The sequence below is a fragment of the Equus quagga genome, chromosome 13 (assembly GCF_021613505.1).
Source record: "Equus quagga isolate Etosha38 chromosome 13, UCLA_HA_Equagga_1.0, whole genome shotgun sequence".
NCBI classification, from domain to species: domain Eukaryota; kingdom Metazoa; phylum Chordata; class Mammalia; order Perissodactyla; family Equidae; genus Equus; species Equus quagga.
In genome coordinates, this window is record NC_060279.1 from 66,898,767 (window position 1) to 66,917,299 (window position 18,533).

Below are 18,533 nucleotides of genomic sequence, written 5' to 3' on the forward strand. Positions count from 1 at the left end.
GGCCGCTGCCCCTTAAGCACGGCGGGTGCTGGGCGGGAGCGGGTCGCGTGAGCCGTTGGGCGGCTTGGGGCAGGCGTGCAGTGACGGAGTCCGGGTCCGGGTTCCGAGGCGGCGCGCGGCGGCGGAGCGAGCCAGTCGGGCCCGGAGTGGCGTGGTCCATGAGCCGGCGCCGGAGGAAGCGCAGAGCCGCAGACTCCCCTGGCCCCAGCGCGGCCCGGGCAGCTGCGGGCTGAGGAGTCGCGGGGCTCCGGTGGGCGCCCCGAGCTGCCACCATGAACCCCGAGAAAGACTTCGCGCCGCTCACGCCCAACATCGTGCGCGCCCTCAATGACAAGCTCTACGAAAAGCGGAAGGTGGCAGCGCTGGAGATTGAGAAGTAAGAGCCGCCGTCACCCGGGGTTGGGCTTGGGGAGCAGAGCTGGGACCCCGCCCTGGCTATGCGAGGGTCCTCCACCCCGGGGGAACTCCTCACGCCTTTCCAGACAGTGTTGCTTCTCCAGGTTTCAGGCCCTTAGCGCAACGCTTGAGAGCAAGAGATTGGGAGTCCCAGCTTTGCTTCTAACTGACCGTGTGACTTGGGCCAATTTCTTTAACCTCCTGGTGCTCCAAAGGGTTGCTGTGAGAATGAAGTGACATAATGTGTGTATAGTGTAGGGCTGCCGTGAGAATAAAGCGACATAATGCATGTTTAGCCCTTAACACAGTGCCTGGCACATGCTGCGTCCTCGTTGTGGTCTCCATCAAAAGTAGCAAATCAGAGAGTGGACTCTGATGGAAGGGAAGTGGACAGCTTGAGAATTTGCTAATGTTGTTGACCTGCCTCACTTCTTGCCCCAGCTTCTGAGAGGTGAAAGGGACTGTTAGGTGACCCAGTGGAGAAATCAGATTTGAAACCTCAAGATCTCAAGGCTCAGAGGACTGTTTGTTTTATCTCTGTCATATCACCCTTCCCTGCAAGTGGAAGTAGGAATAATTTGACCTTTCTTGCTTCCTCGGTCTTATTACATGTATGTCTAACTAAGATCTGACATTTTGCTTTACTTCGCGATGTACAAAAGAGGGTGTTTTTTAAGAGCCAGCCCTGATGGCCTAGCAGTTGAAGTTTGGCTCAGTCTGCTTGGCAGCTGGGGTTCAGTTCCCAGGCGTGGAACCACACTGTTCGTTTGTTAGTAGCCATGCTGTGGTGGTGGCTCACACAGCAGAACTAGAAGGATTTACAACTAAGATATACAACTGTGTACTGGGGCTTTGGGGAGAAAAAAAGAGAGAGAGAGAGGAAGATTGGCAACAGATGTTAGCGCAGGGTGAATCTGTCCCAGCAAAAAAAAAAAAAAAAAGATGTTTAACTAGGAATGTTTTATTAAGATTTTCCTACTATTATTTTACATTTGATTTTTTCCAGTCACATCTTTGTGATAAAGTCATGTGTGATAAAATCATGTGGGTAATTTCAGAAGAGTGGAAAGAAGCAGGCTGTGAAAATGGAAGAATGCCAGTCTGGGAGTCAGGAAGTATGAGTTGTAGTTCTGCTTTGTCCAGTAGGGTAGCCACTGGCCATGCATGGCTGTTTACATTTAAATTATTAAAGATAAAATAAAAATTTAAAATCCAGTTCCTCAGTCGCACTACTCGTATTTCAGATGTTCAATAGCCACATCTGGCTACTAGCTACTGGCTACTATAATGGACAGTGCAGATTTTAGAACATTTCCATCACTGTAGAATGTTATGTTTGACAACTCTAATGTAGTCCATGGTGTGACACTCATTCTTTGACGCTGGGCAAATTCCTTTCTTCAGGGTTTCTTAACCTCAGCACTGTTGACATTTTGGGACAGATAATTCTTGGTTGTGGTGGGCTGTCCTGTGCATTGTAGGGTTTTTAGCAGCATCCTTGGTCTGTATCCACTAGATACTAGTAGCATTCCATCAGTTCTAACAACCAAAACTGTCTTCAGACGTTGTCAAACGTCCTCTGGGGAGCGCAAAATCAGCGTATTGAGAACCACTGCCTTAACTGCTTCGGGTTTTAGTTTTCTCCTCAACTGAGGGGTTGGCTGAACTTTGCTAGGAGGACCCTCGCGTTCAGCTCTAACATTCAATATGTCCAAAACCATCTAGCTTCTCTCATCAAGGACTACTTTCTTGACTGCTTTCTTTTGATACTGCTGCTTTTTTATACCCTGGCTCTCACTAATGCTGGCAAGTCTTACTGATGGGCATCACTGTACGGTGTAGGAGACCCAGAGCTGATGTACAGATGTGGCTCCATGTCCGTGGGTTTTACTGGCTTTGAAGCTACATTGACACCCAGTTTTGTCCATCCCCCACTCTGTTTCTCAGTAATGTCTGGTTTTATCATAGCTTGAGTCATCTGTTGAGTCCTTTAACAGAGGTATTCATCTCAGCATTATTGCTGCCTCCAGCACCACCTGTGTAAGTGCTCTCTGCAGGCTGTTCTGTAAGGGTTGGTTTTCAATGAGATTCGTTTTGTATTCAACATGCCCTTGGTTTGTGAAAGTCAGAGAAACCCCCTGGGACCTTAACTGAACTATGAATTCCTTAAGAGCAGAGACCCTGTTTTATTTATCCTCAGCACTTAGCACAGTGCCTGCCAGCATTTGACAGTTGGTGTCTAAATGAATGAATGACCATACATTTTCAAGGGAAAATAACATTGCAGTCTAAGAACTCTGCTACTCAAAAGTGTAGCCCACAGACCAGCAGCATCAGGATCACCCAGTAGCTTGTTAGAAAGAAATTCTCCAGCCTCACTGCAGACCTATGGATCAGAATCTGCATTTTAACAAGATGCCTAGGTGATTTGTGTGTACCTTAAAGTTTGAGAAGTGTTGGCCTGAAGGACCCTACAGTTTCTAGCCTTCTTCAGCCATATTTGGAATGAGGAGTGCCCAGTTTGATATGTTCCTCAGAGTATGTGTTTCACAAATTGTTCAGGGACAAATAGTGACTTAGTCATCTGTGCTTCACCAGAGAGCTTTCTGGTGTCTCTGCATATAGGGACCTAATCCTGTTGGATCAGGGCCACACCCTTCTGACCTCATTTAACCTTAGTTACTTCCTTAGAGGCCCTGTCTCCTGTAAAAAAACAAAACTGAATACATCTTAAAGGTCTTATTGGCCTTATTGAACAATTCATGAATCAGGCAGCATCCGAAGAGAAATAGAAAGAGGCTCCAAAAAAGTGTACAAAATGAAAGACTTTTTTATGCAGAAAGCAGGTGGGAGAAGGAAGGTATTAGCAAAGAGTAGATTGTTTCGGACAAGGTCACCTTCCTTTGGAGGGGGTGGCAAGGTTCTCTCAGGCAGACTACCTCACTAGGTAATTCCTGACCAGGTAATTCCAGATTGACTGGTTTAAGATTCTACTCCTGGGAGAGGCTGAAACTGTAATTAAGACACATATTAAGTCTCGGTTTAGTGACATGGGCTGAGCACAAGTAACTCCATTTTGGGCCTGTTGTCTCTTTTTTTAACACTTCAAGTATAGTGACAGTGGGGTTTGGGACTTCACCATATGAATTTGCTGGGAGGACACAATTCACTCCATTACAGTGATCATAATAAAAAAAACTGATCATGTGTAAAGTGCTGTCTGCCCGATTTGGGGGAGGAGGGCAGTGAAACCTCCCTTGGGCCATTGTGTGCCCCTCATCTCATATACTTTCCATGGCTGCCCTATGAGCCAGGTAGTGTTACCCCACTTCACAGATGAGGAGGCAGAAGCTCCTTGAGGTTACATAATCTTCCCAAGCTTTCACTGCTAGAGCTGGATAAAAACCCAGGTTCTTCTGTCTCAAAAGGCCTTCCCTACCCAAAAGGGGGACATATATTTAATAAAAGAAATTTCGTACTTGAACATCTCCATGGTGGTTTTAACTGCCACTTTCAGTTTTCCAGAGCCCATCTGTTCAGGTGACAGAGCCAGTACTGCAAATGGTGTTCCAATGAGGGATTAAAATTCCTAATAAGAGGAGGGTGTTTTATCTTGATGACAGGCCTCTCAGACACTAAAAATGCAGAGAGTTGGATGCTTGGCTCAACTGCAGGACCTCTGGCCTCTAGAATCTCAAGACCAGGCTGTGTCGAGTGACTAGGATCTCATGGCTAAATGTGGGAGCCTGTGTGTACAGTCCTGGAGGGCTTTTTCCCCCACAGCCTCACTCCAACCTGTCCCCACAATTTTCTAAAAGATATGGCACTTAGGCTAAAATTTTAGAATGGGTGTTTCAGGTTTCGTGGGCTCTCAATTTCAGGGGCTGTAGTCACTGATCAGACCTGATGAAAAGGTTGGTAAGACCCCAGGCTCTGCTCGCCAGGAGAATCTAGTGGGGGGAGAAATGCCAGCAGGCAGTCTGATAAATGTGGTCGATGCTCGCTCTGCCGGGGGTAATGTGCCCCACAGCGGGCACCACAGTAGCAGAGCCTCACACTGCAGCTGGCAAAGACAGTGCACTTCATGGTAACCAGTGCTGGGCTCAGTGCCAAGTTTCCAGTGTTCCTATACCTTGAGTCCCAAAAGTCAGAAAACGTGGGTACCCAAGCCACGCCCGCTGAGAACACCAAATCCCAAGGGAGGGCTTCTTGGATTTGAGCTCCTGGATACAATGATGCGGCACATAATGACCTTTCCATCAACAACAGACCACATATATGACAGTGGTCCCATAAGGTTAGTATCATATAGCTGAGGTGTGTAGTAGCCTATGCCATCTAGGTTGTGTAAATACACTCTGTGATGGTCCCACAACGACAAAATCGCCTAATGACACATTTCTCAGAATGTATCCCTTTCCTTAAGGGAGGCATGATGGTAATGCGTCCTTGCCTGCTATGGAAATCCAGGTGGGAGGGAGCAGGGATCCCTGGCACTCTGTGAACTGTTGCATTTGACCTGGCTCTTTGGAGCCTGCCACCTCTGTGAGGAGACACTTTATTAACAAGTGGCTTACAGCGATTTTTGGAGTTTGGGTCAGAATTCCACCCAGCTCTGCTCTTTATTAGCAGTGAGACCCTCAGCAAATTGCTTAATCCAGGGGTCACGGACTGGCAGCCAGGGTCTCTGTCCTGCCAGAAGACCCATTTGGGTTGGCCTGGATTGCAGGATATCTTAAGTTGAGAAATTTCGCAGTGAAATTCGGGTTTCTGGCTTCTGTTAAGGAATTGGAAGGTGTGGCTCTGTGGGGCCCACATTCCCACAGAGCAGATCAGGGACGACCTAGGGGCCTACCCTGTCCCACAGGCCAGGACATGGGCTCCCCAGTTTGTCTCCTGTGTTGGCATGTTCCCCACAGCCTGTCTTACCTCCCGTGGCGTTCTCACTTATACCTCCAGCCTGGCCCCCATAAGCATCTGAGTTTAACACCTCTGGTTTAACCTCTCTGCCTCGGTTTCCTCATCTTAAAAATAAATGCACCTTGAAAACATCACACTAGGTGAAAGAAGCCAGTTACAGAAGGCCTTGTATGGTATGATTTCATTTGTATGAAATATCTAGAATGGGCGAATCCATAGAGACAGAAAGTAAACTAGTGACTGCTTAGGGATTAGGGGAGACAGTTGGGCTACAGTTGGGAGTGACTACTAATGGGTACAGGGTTTCTTTTTAGGATGATAAAAATGTTCTAGAGGCCGGCCCCATGGCCGAGTGGTTAAGTTCAAGTGCTCCGCTTTGGCAGTTCAGGGTTTCGCTGGTTGGGATCTTGGGCGCGGACATGGCACCGCTTGTCAGGCCGTGCTGAGGTGGCGTCCCACATGCCACAACCAGAGGCACTCACAACTAGAATATACAACTATGTACTGGGGGGCTTTGGGGAAAAGGAAAAAAAAAGAAGATTGGCAACAGATCTTAGCGCACGTGCCAATCTTTAAGAAAAAAAGTTCTAAAATTGGTTGTGGTGTTGATTGCACAACTTAGTGAACCTACTAAAAACCACTAAATTGTATGTATTAAAAGAATGAATTTATGGTGTGTGAATTATATCTCAATTTAAAAATACAAGAATGCCTGTAGTGGTTGGTAACAGTGTAAGAAAAGCACTCATTAAGTGGTCACAGTTATTGTCACCTGAGATCCAAACTTGCCTCCTGCTGTCTCTGACCCGTTTCTCCTTTAGAGTTCCTCCACTGATTGTGTCCAGTGGATGCACAGGATATTTTGTCAGTTAACCCTTAGGCCTTATCACAAGGTCTTTGGCCCTTCTTCAGAGGCACATGTTCCACTTTTCCCGTTCAGTTACTGGAGACTCATGAGCAAGTAGAAACCAAATTACTTAAATGCTCAGCAAAGCAGATGGAGATGTTTACTCAGATTCTCTGTGGGAAATTGCTGCCCGGATATGCCGTCTGAGGACAGCCTGTTACATAGAGAACTGGGACGGATAATTGGACTTGCCAGGGAAAAAAAAAGGCAGCAGCCCAAGTCCACGCTGAAAGTTTTACAACACAGGAATAAACGCAGCTCTGCATTTATCTTTCTGTCCTTTTTGGAGCCAGGAGCATTGCAGATTCTCAGTCAACATTTGGTGAGTGAACATGATCTTGTGTGGTGTATGTAAGATCACAGATTGTCTCTCTGATTCTGACTTTGCACTAATACTGTTAGATGAGCTTGTGGAATGCAGAGCACATTGCATATATTATTTAATTCTCTAAAAATGTTGTAAGTCATTGAAATGATTAGCCCCACCTTACGGCCAAGGATATCTCCTCTGAAGACATGGGAATATGAGTACAGTGGCTGAAACCTCTGCCACCTCCTGGCTGGGACATTTGGACATCACCCTATGAAATGGGATTGAGGTTAAATGAAATAATAAATGTAAAGTGCCTGGCACCCAGGAGGCATCCAGCAGGTGGTAGCTGTGATATTTGAGGAGGGGGATAGTATAACATAATGGATAAGATTTTAGACCTTGGAGTCAGAAAAACCTAGGTTTGATTTCGGCACATGCATCTATAAGTTATGTGACCTTGTGTGTTTCTTAACATCTACGAGCCTCAGTTTCCCCATCCGTAAAATGGGTATTATTATAGCTAATTTGGTTGGTTGTTTTCAGGTTTAGATCAGATAATGTGTGTGAAGCATGCAGCACATTTCATGGCACAGTAATTGCTCAGCAAATGGTTACTTACTTCCTGCTTACAAGTAGAAAACCAGTTCTAGAGTTCCATTTCAAAACATCTCAAGTACACAGCTCATCTGTGCTCCCTGTGTGTGGTGGAGGCATGCTTCGGGGATGTCTGACCACTGAACGGTGTGGGGAAATGTATGCAGAAAGCTGCATTTCACTCGGGACCGCAGTTCTGCAGGAGGGGTGTGCCCTCCGTAACTGGGTGTGTTCACTTTGCAGTTGATGTAGTTTAAGAGAATGGAGAGAGGAACTGGTGTAGGGGTGAAAAGGCATGGGCTTGGGGGTGAGTCAGGGGCTCAGGTCCTCTGTGACCTTGGGAAAGGGGCTTGGTTTCCCTGAGGCTCTATTACAAATCTAGAAGATGAGACAATAATAGCTACAGAAGAGGTTGTTCCGAGGAATAGCTGAAGTACTAATCGTGGAGTGTGCGCTTAGGAAGTGCTGGGCTCACGAGTCCTGGCACGGCCTGTGATTGTCATTGTGCTGTGTTACAGAAGGGTCCAGCGAGGGGCTGTGCTGTGTTGCTGAGACAGTACCCCCAGGGTGCCCCCCTCTTTTGGCTGATGACAGTTCCAAATGCATCCTACCCTGTCTGTGGCTCCTCCCATTATTGAGGGGGTAGTCGGTGTGGCACTTTGTGATGTTGGGAGCAGTGTCACAAGCTTGGAGTTGGCCAGCATTGGGGTTTGTGCCTTCTGGGGAATGGGGTTTCTCCCATCCTGTGACACCTCTGACCAGTTGAGAATGGAGGCTCTAAGCAACCTCTGGAGGACACTTCGTCAGCCAGGGTTTTCAGCACTTTTTAGAGGAAACTAAGCAGAAGCAGGTTCTCTTCCCTAGTACGTAGAACAGTAATGATGCCTGTGACCTCTACATCAGTGAAGGTCCCAGAGATTTGTGATCATGAGAGTTTCTGGGCCACATATTAACTTCAAAACTAGTTCAGTTTCAGATCTCCCACCTGTAGCCTACTACCTGTAGATGAAAGGGAAGACAGTGTGGTCCTTTGAAGAGAGACTAGGCTGGAACTGGGGGCGCCTGGATTTTTAACTTCACTTACTCTGCCTCCCTTTGTAGTTGCGTTTTTGTCTCTGCACGTCCCCTGTGAAGTAGAGAGGCCAAGTTCTGTTGACGGGGGCTATTTTGGAGCCCCTGGAGAGAGGTTAGAGCTCTCCGTCACCCCTCCGCAGGTGCCCTGGGCTCTTCTCAGTGTGCATTTTAGGATCCCAGGAATGGTGCCCTTTGCGCTACTAACTTGAATTACAACACTAAGGGCTTAGGACCGTGTGAATGTAATACTGATTAATCCAACAGGTTAGGTTTGGATTAGCAAACCACCCCTGTCACCGATACAGCAGCACCAGGCTTCACTCGGGTTTGCCCTGCAATTTGTGCGGTCCTTCGGCCCTGCCCGCCTTCACACATCCAATCCCCAGGCAGATGTTGACCGATTCCCCACTTACTGTATGCAGAGCACTAGGCTCAGAGACCGGGCTGGCACTAGAGATGCAGAGAATTGTGGCACCAGTCTGTCCTCAAGGACCGCATCAAGGCGCTATGGACATAGAACTGTACACATTGCAAGGAGCCGGTGACGTTCATCAGTGCGTTGCTGAGTACAGAATGTGGGTCCTTGAAGCCTTCAGTGTTCAGGGGAGGAGTGATCCCTTCCTGGGATGACCAGGAAAAGCGGGGGGTTGGATTGGAGCTGCCCTTTGAAGGCAGGATAGGATGTGGAGCAGTTGCTTTCCTGGAGAGTGGGGCAGACAGGAAGTGTGGAAGGAGTGGAGTGAGCAGCGCCCAGTAAGAAGGCCTGTCTGGCTGGAATGGGAAGGTATGCTGGGCACCCGGGCAGGAAGATTGGAGAGATCAGCCTGGCCCTGCTTTGGTCACCCCAAGTGCCAAGGTAAGGAGTGTGGGCTTGATTCGTGGCACAGCTGTTGCTGCTGTGTCCCAGAGGTTGACCCACAGGGCCAGGCCCAGGGCTGTCCAATCTGATGTTCTCATGGTTTCCAGAGCCTGGGGGTTCCGGGGCCTCAGGACTTGAATGGGCCATCATTTTTGTAGTGGCCTGGGGTGCCCTGAGTTGAGCCCTGGTAGGATTCGGGATGGGGTAGGCCTTCCAGCTGGCGTAGAGCAAATGAGAAAGGTGCTGCTGGGCCTGCAAAGTCAGGGGAGTGCTGAACACAAGTGTCCTTTTTGCCTATCTCCCTTCAGGAGACCCTGCTACTTTTGCAGCTGTTACCCCGACATTAGAGCCCCATTCCTCAGGCTCTCTCACCATTCAGTCTCTGTGAGCCTTTGTGGTCTTCAGAGCCCCCAACACGCCATTCAAATCCATACTGCCCACCACTGCAGGTTTCTCTGCATGGTCCTTACTGGTGCCAGAATTAAAGAACGGTTCCTTTGTCATGCACATGACTGGGAGCAGCTTCTCCAGCCCTGTCGCCTGCCTCTCCTCTACCTGTGTCCTTTGCTCTGCCAAACCAAGTGCCTCTCCTTCCCCTGAGCCTTTGTTCATGCTTTTCCCTCTGGGCTGCCTCATCCTGAGCAGCTCCAGAACAGACACCTACTCACCCTTCAGATCCCCTCTCAAACGCTGACCCTCGTGAAGCCGCTCCTGATTGCCTCACTGCCAAAGATGCTAGTCGTGCTCTTTCTTGCCTGTCCCCTCCTCGCCTTGCGCTCTTCTCACCAGGTTTTTTTCTCTGCTTTGCGCGAAAATGCTTGTGTACTCTTATTTCCTCTCTGCCTAACCCCAGCAGGCAGCCTCTCAGGGGCAGGGAATGCTTCCTGTATGCTGGCTCTAGGACGGGGAAGAGTGCCCTTTCCAGTTGCTCAGGGCTGTTTGTGACCTGAAACAAGGAGACGGGAGAAGAGGTGGTTGCAGGATGGCCTGTGCTGCTGGTAGGGCTGGATCTTCTTTGGATCCCCTGCCAAAGGCTCGTGGATGTCCTCGCTCCCACTGCTGCTCTAACTTGTACCAAGCAGACACATGGCCTGGCTTCCCCGGGAGTGCTGTCAGCAGCCGGAGTCCCCAGGCAGGCTGTCTGCGCACGAGCTGGAGGCATGGCTGCTTTCCACAGCTTTGGTGATCCCCTCAAGAACAAGTAGGCACAGGTTCTAGATCTTTGTGAAGTTTAAGAAACTGAGTATTTTTCATCAAAGATATTTAAAACTCAAGCTAGAAACAAATCATTCTCAGTTGTCAGACTGTATTCACAAATTCTTTAGGCAGTGTGAAATCTCAAATCCAATCTCTTAGGATTAAAAAAGTTTGTGGCTGCATTGGCCGGGAATCGAACCCGGGCCTCCCGCGTGGCAGGCGAGAATTCTACCACTGAACCACCAATGCTCCAGCTGTCAGCAGCTGTGTGAGCACCTCCTTTTAACCCAGTCCTGAGCCTCCTTGTATATATGCTGATTCACAAAGTATAAGGCCAGGCTCTGATGCTGCCACATCAGCACAGCTGCAAGAACAGAAAGCTTAGACTCCAGAGCAGGAGGGAGAAGGGAGGAGGCAGAAGGTGTGTGTGAAGTTGATTTGCCTGCAGACCTCAGGAGAAAAACTAGAGCTCAAGTCCTTCCTGCTCAGTAGCAAAAAGTACATTGAGACTTTGTTCTAAGGTTTCACCCCAGCTTCCTGCTGGAGACGGGCCAAGGCTGAGGGGTGCAGCAGGGGTCCCCTCACTGGCAAAGGGCATGAAGAAGGCCTTGTTCCCAACAGCCGGTGGTGCCAGAACCCAGCTGCCATTCATGCGCTCACTAAGCAGGAAAATGGGATTAGAGACTCCCAGCACCCTTGGCAGCTGGGGCCGGGATTGATTGAGGAGACTGGCTCCTCCAGCAGATCTCTGTGTGAGGAAACCTGCCAGGAAAAGGCAAAAGCACAGCGCTGCATTGGCCGGGAATCGAACCCGGGCCTCCCGCGTGGCAGGCGAGAATTCTACCACTGAACCACCAATGCTCCAGCTGTTCCGTGACACATCTGCAGGGCTTTTCTCAAGGGGCTGTGTCTGTGACTACTCAGAGAGAGCTCTGGCAGATCACTGGACCTCACCTGGCTGGTTTGTCCAGTTTGGGAAACCAGATGGGTTTATATAGAACCATCTTTGCTGGGCTTTATTATGCCATTTTGGGAGTGGGGGCCTATGGAACTGGCATCGAGCTTCCACCCAGAGGCCCTTGGTTCATCCATAGCCCTCAGCCCCCTGTGGTGAGCTTGATGGAATCTCATGCTATAAAGATCAAAGAAGCACCTCACAGGCCATTTGTGCAGCCCCTTCCTGGAATACCCATCTTTGCTCCCACCTCCGCCAGCACAGGAGCCAGGCCTGTGTTGCTCATCTGTGCACGCAGTGCCTGGCACAGAATAGGTGCCCCATATGGCTTGCTCTCTTAAATCTTTATCAAACCCTGTCTACCCCCCATGGAACAACTGTTTTGCAAGAGTGGTCATTGCCTCATAGCACAGCACATTTATTTTTGAACAGCTCTAATTACTACCAGGTTCCTGATACTGAGCTGGAACCACATAGACTAATTGATACCTTTTGGACTTGACCATCCTTAAAATTCTTTGAGCCAACTTGAGACCCTCATTTATACAACAGGTGAGCAGTGTACCTGCCATAATGGAGACAAAGCGATTAAACAGTGAGTCCAGGCAGCTGCTTTGAAAAGCCCGTAATCTGTAGACCGCCCTTATCACAGCTTCAACTGCTACACTGGTACCTGTTCCCATGCCTGGATGCTGGGACAGTCTCCCCCTCCTCATCCATCTCACAGCTTCTTAAGACAGTCTTTCACCAGGCTCTTCAAAACCATAAGATGCCTCCCTGTTACCCATGATATGAGATCCACTCTCCCAAATCTGAGATGCCGTAATGGCCGTAGCCCACCCGTCCTGGTTGATCTCCCACCGCCGCTGTTCTCAGGGCCCCAGACTAGTTTGGCTAGTTCCTCCTTCTTGCCTTTGCCCACACATTTCCTCCTGCCTGGAATGCCTGTTTCTGTCTCCCTCCCTGCCTCCTTCAGGGTCCAGCTCAAATCCCACTTCCAGGAAGACATCCCTGATGCTCAGGCTGCAGCTCCCCATCAGCTATCTGGGTCACTCCTATGGGTCACATATTTTCCTATGTGAGGCTTCTCACCATGGAGACGCTATGAGCTTCTGAAGGGCAGGGTGTCTTGGCCCCTGTGCCCACTGGGCTCTGAAAACAGGGAGTGGTCCCCAGTGAACCGGGCCTCCCCCTGCTCCCCTGCACTTTGGCAGGGCCTGCTTTGGGAGCATCCCCCCAGGGTGACCATGGGCACGCCTTCCCATGAAAGCAGCCTCCCTCAGACCTCCCTTCTCCCTGTTAGACACTCCCCAGGTAGACACCTCAGAGGCAGAGGCGTCTCTGCCCTTCCTTCCCTCTCCCGTATTGCATGGGCTCCTAATGCTTTTCTGTTTAATTTAAAGCTCTCCCCCCACTCTTTCCCACTGCCTCAGCCATATTTCAGGCCGTCCTTCCTGACCCTGATAATTGTGGTGTTCTCCTGTGGGGATTTTTCAGTCTCCTGTGAAACCAGCCCCCTCGCAGGCTGCCACCAGAGGTACCTAGTTAACACATAGATCTGAGAGTGTCACCCCATTGCTAGAAAACTTTCACCAGATCATCTTTTCCTTTAATTGTCCCTAGGCACTCCCACACGCCAGCTCCTCGTCCTTCTCTGAATATCCCGAGTCTTTTCAGAGCTCCTTGCCTTTAGCCAGGCTCTTCCTTGTGCCTGAGATGCCCTGCCTTCCTTTTCCTTACCTAGAAAATGCCTGCTCATGTTTTTAAGATCTGACCCAAATGGCATCTCCCAGTCAACCCAAGGAGATTAGCCCATGGCATTTTTCTTGCTTCTGTGGTATCACTTGTGCCTGGTTGCTACAATTGTTTGTTTGTGTGTGGATCTTGCCCATTTGCCTGGGGCCCGATTCAGCAGCATCCCTGGAAGTAATGATACAGACACAGAGAACCTCTTGGGTACACAAATGGAGGATTGAGCCAGTGTTGAATAAAGACGGTTGATCATTGAGGTTTTTGGCCCCCAACAAGGTGTTCATTTGCGTTCTCTTGGATTTCTAGAAGTGAGATAGCTCCACTGTTCCTCATTCCATTCTACACAAAGGGAAACTGAGACCCAGAACAGAGAAATGGCCCTTACCACCACCTCCCAGTCAGCAGCGGAACTGGGAAAGGCCTGCCCTGAGGTACCTGACTGCTTCCTCTTTCTAAACAGATCACCTCCCTCCCTCATCCCAGCCCCTGGAGCCAGCAACAGAGGTAGCCCGATTCCACTGGTCCTGCAGCTCCTCTCTCCTCTCTCTCCAGGCTGGTCCGGGAGTTCGTGGCCCAGAACAACACCGTGCAAATCAAGCATGTGATCCAGACCCTGTCTCAGGAGTTTGCCCTGTCTCAGCACCCCCACAGCCGGAAGGGGGGCCTCATTGGCCTGGCCGCCTGCTCCATTGCACTGGGCAAGGTGGGCCTTTCTCATGGAAGGACAGACACGCCAACGATGGTCCTCACTCTGACCCCCAAGACCCAGCATGGCCTGGCAGACTTGTGTTTTATGGCCATTCTCGCCACACCTAAGACCAGCAAGGCTGGCTTTGTGGCCTTGCAGACTTGTTCCCTGGCGTGGCCCCTATCCTGGGAGGCTGCAAAGGGTCTTTAAGCCCAGCCCTCATGCAAAGCCTGTGGATCCCCACAGGAGCTGGGGTGTTGGTGGCACTATGGGCTGGGGCCTGGGGCCTGACCTGTTCTGAGCTGCTTCTCCTCCTGCCCCATCGCAGGACTCAGGACTCTACCTGAAGGAGTTGATCGAGCCAGTGCTGACCTGCTTCAATGACGCTGACAGCAGGCTGCGCTACTACGCCTGCGAGGCTCTCTACAACATCGTCAAGGTGGCCCGAGGCGCTGTGCTGCCCCACTTCAACGTGCTCTTTGACGGGCTGAGTAAGGTGACCGCTCCTCATTCTAGCTGGCTGACCTTCTGGGACCTTGAGTGCTTGGGTCCTTTTTCCCAGATGCATGCGGAGCAGATAAGCACATAGCTGCCAGGGACACTTGTTACCTGTTCAGTCTAATAATAATTTTTTTTAATGGGCTTGTATTTACATTTTTTCCCATTTCTCTGTTTATTTTTATTGCATTTTATGAAAGTATCAGTCCACCACAAATTGAAAGGAAAAAAATGATCGTTTGAAAAGCACTAACCTCCCTTATAGAAGTAAAGCTGGTGAGTCCATAGAACAGGCTGTATTTCCCCTGCGGGGAAAGCATAGCTCATAAGTTCTAGAAAAAGCTCTCCTTAGAAAGGCTTTGGAGTCCCTAATACCCTCCCGAAGGCCTCTCTTGCTTCCTAGAGTTCCCCTCCTAGGCCCTGCTGACTGCCACAGTCATTTCTAGAGTATCAGTCTGGCAGCTGCGCTGTCCCCTCCTCCAGGAGTGGAGAGAGGACACAATCTTCTCGGATTGGAAACACCTGAGAAAGGTCAACAGCAGGCAACCCCCCAACCAGTGGCAGCGGGTCCTGGAGGTCACTGAGCAGAACAAGGACATCTACTGTGTCTCGGTCCTTAGCCGGGTTCCATTTTGCCCACCCCCACCTCTCCACCTTTATTCCATCTCTTCACTGAAAGTGGTGCCCCTCCCATGTTCCAGGCTGCACCAGGCCTTGACCGTGGGATTTCAGTAGATTCCTTGTCTTGTGTATTGACTGTGACCATCTCTCTCTGTCTGTGCCTCTTGCAGTTGGCTGCTGACCCAGACCCCAATGTGAAAAGTGGATCTGAGCTCCTAGACCGCCTCTTAAAGGTATTTATACTTGGTCCCCACTTATATTTTTATAATCTATTTCTTCTCTCTGTCTGTACGGCTTATAAATTCTATCACTGGGGGCACTCTTCCTAATTTTTTGAAATTTTTTAATTTATATACAGTAAAATTGACTCTTTGGTGTACAGTTCTACAACAAGTGCATAGAGTTGTCACCAGCACAATCAAAATGCAGAACTGTTCTGTCACCCGTAAACATCGCCTCATGCCAGCCCCAGCCAGGGCAAAGGAGTCTATCGCTTCCCACACCACGCTGCCCTCAACAATAGTGGCTGGTTATGCTAGGCTCCCCGGGGCGTTCGCTCCAGACCACAGAGATTTTGCCATTTGATTAGTTCTCTTAACTTTGACTCCTGCTCTAAATCCATTGTTTTGCTTGTCCTTTGGCCTATGAGAGGAGGGATGCTCTGGGGACCTCTCCTGGCGTGGGCTCTGCCGTTTTCCTCTGTGGCTGCCTGACCCTTGGTGCCAGCCCTGGGCCAGTAATTCAACCAGATCAGGCAGCCACTGGCCTCTGGCTCTCAGAAGCTCACATGCCTTTGATCCACAGGACATTGTGACGGAAAGCAACAGGTTTGACCTGGTGGGCTTCATCCCCTTGTTGCGGGAGAGGATTTACTCCAACAACCAGTACGCCCGGCAGTTCATCATCTCTTGGGTAAGGTCCAGCCCCTTGGCGCCATTTCTTCAGCCGTGATGAGCCTCTAGGTTAGTAAAGTCTGCTCTCTGGCACACCCTGGGCAGTTCCTGTGGCTAGAGAGAAGCCTTATTGTTATCCCTCTAAGAGCCAGTGACATCAGATAGTCTGAAAACACGTTTATTCAGCTCTGCTCCTAAAGCCCATCATATTTGCCGCTGAGGGGGATACTGTTCTTTCCTTGTCCCAGGAAACACCCTGATTTATCTTTGAAGCCAATAGTTCTGCTTCAGCAGTCACCCCTCTTCTAGCCTTGTCTGTCCTCGCCTGTGCATTCCCTTCTCCCTGTGGCATCTCAACTTCCCTGGAGTTAAATTACTGTTCCGCTGCACCGTTAACAAAAACAATAGCTGCCAGCGCCCCTCTCCACGTGGGACACCTGCAGCGCTGTGAAATGCTGCCTCTGCAGAGCCCGCTTCTCACTGCCCAGTCCCAGAGGGTTGGTGAGGAAGAAGCAAAGAGTCTTGGGTTGGTGTAACTTTCCCTCCTGGTTTCTTCCCCTGCGTCAGATCCTGGTTCTAGAGTCCGTGCCAGATATTAACCTGCTGGATTATTTGCCGGAGATCCTGGATGGACTCTTCCAGATCCTGGGCGACAATGGCAAAGAAATTCGGAAAATGTGAGTAGGGGGAGGAGGCAGGCAGCTGCTGCCAGCCAGAGACCCGCAGTACACACACCACCCCCCCTACACCCAACAGACAGGCAGCAGCAGGAGAATGAGAAGTTCACTGTCTCCTTCCTGGCTCATGTGCTTCCTTCCTTCTTTGAGGAGTTGAGAGCTCATCAACCCCCAGCCTCTGAAAAATGTCCATCTGACTCCCTCTAGGTGACCAGCCCAGAGCAGAAATGGGTCCTGGTGGAGGCTCCTCCAGCCCTGGCTGTCATATGCTATTTCCCTTCTCTTTTTCTTATTGGTAGGTGTGAGGTGGTCCTTGGAGAATTCTTGAAAGAAATTAAGAAGAACCCCTCCAGTGTTAAGTTTGCTGAGATGGCCAACATTCTGGTGATCCATTGCCAGACCACGGGTGAGTGTGTGAAGGCCCCATGGCCACCTCCACCTCCTCAGAAGCACCTTTCTCACTGTCTCAGAAAGAGTCCTGGTAGGAGTGTGAAGCAGTGCATCCCTGGATCCTAGAGCAGTGGAGTAGTGGGTCTCTATCAACATGGAGGCCCTTCCACTTGGTCTGATCCTGGAGGGGAGTAAAATCTGGTGACCTTCTTGCTGGCAATCTTGGCATTAGCACTATGAATTGAAATGCTTGGAGGGTGGAGCTTGTGTATCCATTAACTTCTGTTGAATGTCAAACTTTCGCGAAACGTACTTGCTTAACACAACAGTCACTGTTACTGGTCATGAGTCTACAGGTCAGCTGGGTGGTTCTTCTCACCTGAGCCGGGTATGGCTGGACTATCCTGCACCTACAGTCAACTGGGGAGTCAGCTTAGGCAAGGTGGTCTAGGATGGTCTTGCTCATGTCTGGCAGTTGGCCGGCTATCACCTGGGGCAACAGAGACAGTTGGTCTGTGTGTCTCATCATTCAGCAGCCTAGCCTAGGTGCATTCATGTGGCATCAGTGAGGTCCCAAGAGACATAGTAGAAGTGAGTAAGGCCTTTTGAGGCCTACACTGAAGCAGGCACACCATCACTTCTGCCCCTTCTGTTGGCCAATGTAGCAAGGCCTGTCGAAGCTCAAGGAGTAGGGGAATGGACTCCATCCCTTGATGAGAGGAGCTGCAGAGCCCCATTATGAAGGGCATGGACACAAGGAGGAGTGGAGAATCGTGGTGGTTCTTACAATCTAACACAAGATTGTTGTTCCTTTCCAAACTGGTACTGTATGCACGTTGGGAAGGCAAAAAGCAAAGGTAAGAGAGTATTTGTGAAGATAGAAGCAGTGTAGGCCCTTGGATCCCACCCGGTCCTCCAGTCCCATGCTGTGGGAGGGAGCACTCCAGCTGTTCATGCTGCCCCTCCTGGAACCCACCAATTGCTCTTCCAGATGACCTGATCCAGCTGACAGCTATGTGCTGGATGCGGGAGTTCATCCAGCTGGCCGGCCGGGTGATGCTGCCCTACTCCTCTGGGATCCTGACCGCCGTCTTGCCCTGCCTGGCCTACGATGACCGCAAGAAAAGTATCCTTCACTCTAGAGAGAGGAAACGAGCAGCCCCGAACAGGCCTGTGAAGTTATGGGACCTGGAGTGGGGGCGTGGGGATTCCCTTAGGATCCATCACACCTCCACATAGTCCTTGGAATTGAGGGAGCAAGAGGCAGAGCTGAACTTGGGACTGGGAGACCCAGGGCAGCACCAGAGCAAATGCCACTGTCCCCAAACCTCACCTGATTACTTACAGATCTGGAGCAACTCTCCTGGGCCCCACGGTTCCAACCCCCTGAGCTCACACTGCCCCACCTTGGGTGGGGGAAATCCTGTCAGAGGGAGGTCCGCTAGGACGTGGGGACATCTCTCACAGGGACACCAGCGTGGCAAGGAGAACAGGGCCTTGGTTCAGACTGCCTGTCTGTCCACTAACATACTTCTGGGGAGGACTGAGCCCCTGCCCAGTGCCAGTGACCTCGGGTTTAGGAAGACCCCCAGGTGGGGCTACTCCTTACATCAGTGGACTCAGGCATCAAGGAGGTGGCCAACGTGTGCAACCAGAGCCTCATGAAGCTAGTCACCCCTGAGGACGATGAGCCCGATGAGCTGAAGCCAGTGGTGCTGAGGCAGGCGGAACCCAACCCTGACGACTCCCTGGTAAAGCAGGAGGGGACAGTCAGTGGTGAGTAGGCTCTGCCTCCTGCC

The 18,533-nt window shown here is 50.4% G+C and overlaps 1 protein-coding gene and 2 non-coding genes across 5 annotated transcripts in view; 1 reads left to right on the forward strand and 2 right to left on the reverse strand.

Annotated features, from left to right (window-relative positions):
* The window catches only part of VAC14 (VAC14 component of PIKFYVE complex), a 104,572-nt gene continuing 86,039 nt past the window's right edge, over positions 1-18,533 (forward strand). The window contains exons 1-9 of one of the 3 annotated variants that reach the window (XM_046681583.1): positions 2-376; positions 13,520-13,670; positions 13,984-14,151; positions 14,945-15,007; positions 15,579-15,686; positions 16,235-16,344; positions 16,644-16,750; positions 17,726-17,860; positions 18,358-18,510. In XM_046681583.1, the coding sequence (XP_046537539.1) occupies positions 273-376; positions 13,520-13,670; positions 13,984-14,151; positions 14,945-15,007; positions 15,579-15,686; positions 16,235-16,344; positions 16,644-16,750; positions 17,726-17,860; positions 18,358-18,510 (1,099 nt within the window). In that variant the 5' untranslated portion in view covers positions 2-272. Of the gene's footprint in view, positions 377-13,519; positions 13,671-13,983; positions 14,152-14,944; positions 15,008-15,578; positions 15,687-16,234; positions 16,345-16,643; positions 16,751-17,725; positions 17,861-18,357; positions 18,511-18,533 lie in introns of all 3 variants that reach the window. The other 2 variants (XM_046681584.1, XM_046681585.1) reach the window with 2 other exon arrangements.
* Positions 10,439-10,509, reverse strand: TRNAG-GCC (transfer RNA glycine (anticodon GCC)). Its single transcript has one exon. It is a non-coding gene; the product is annotated as a tRNA-Gly (tRNA).
* TRNAG-GCC (transfer RNA glycine (anticodon GCC)) lies at positions 11,051-11,121 on the reverse strand. The gene has a single exon. It is a non-coding gene; the product is annotated as a tRNA-Gly (tRNA).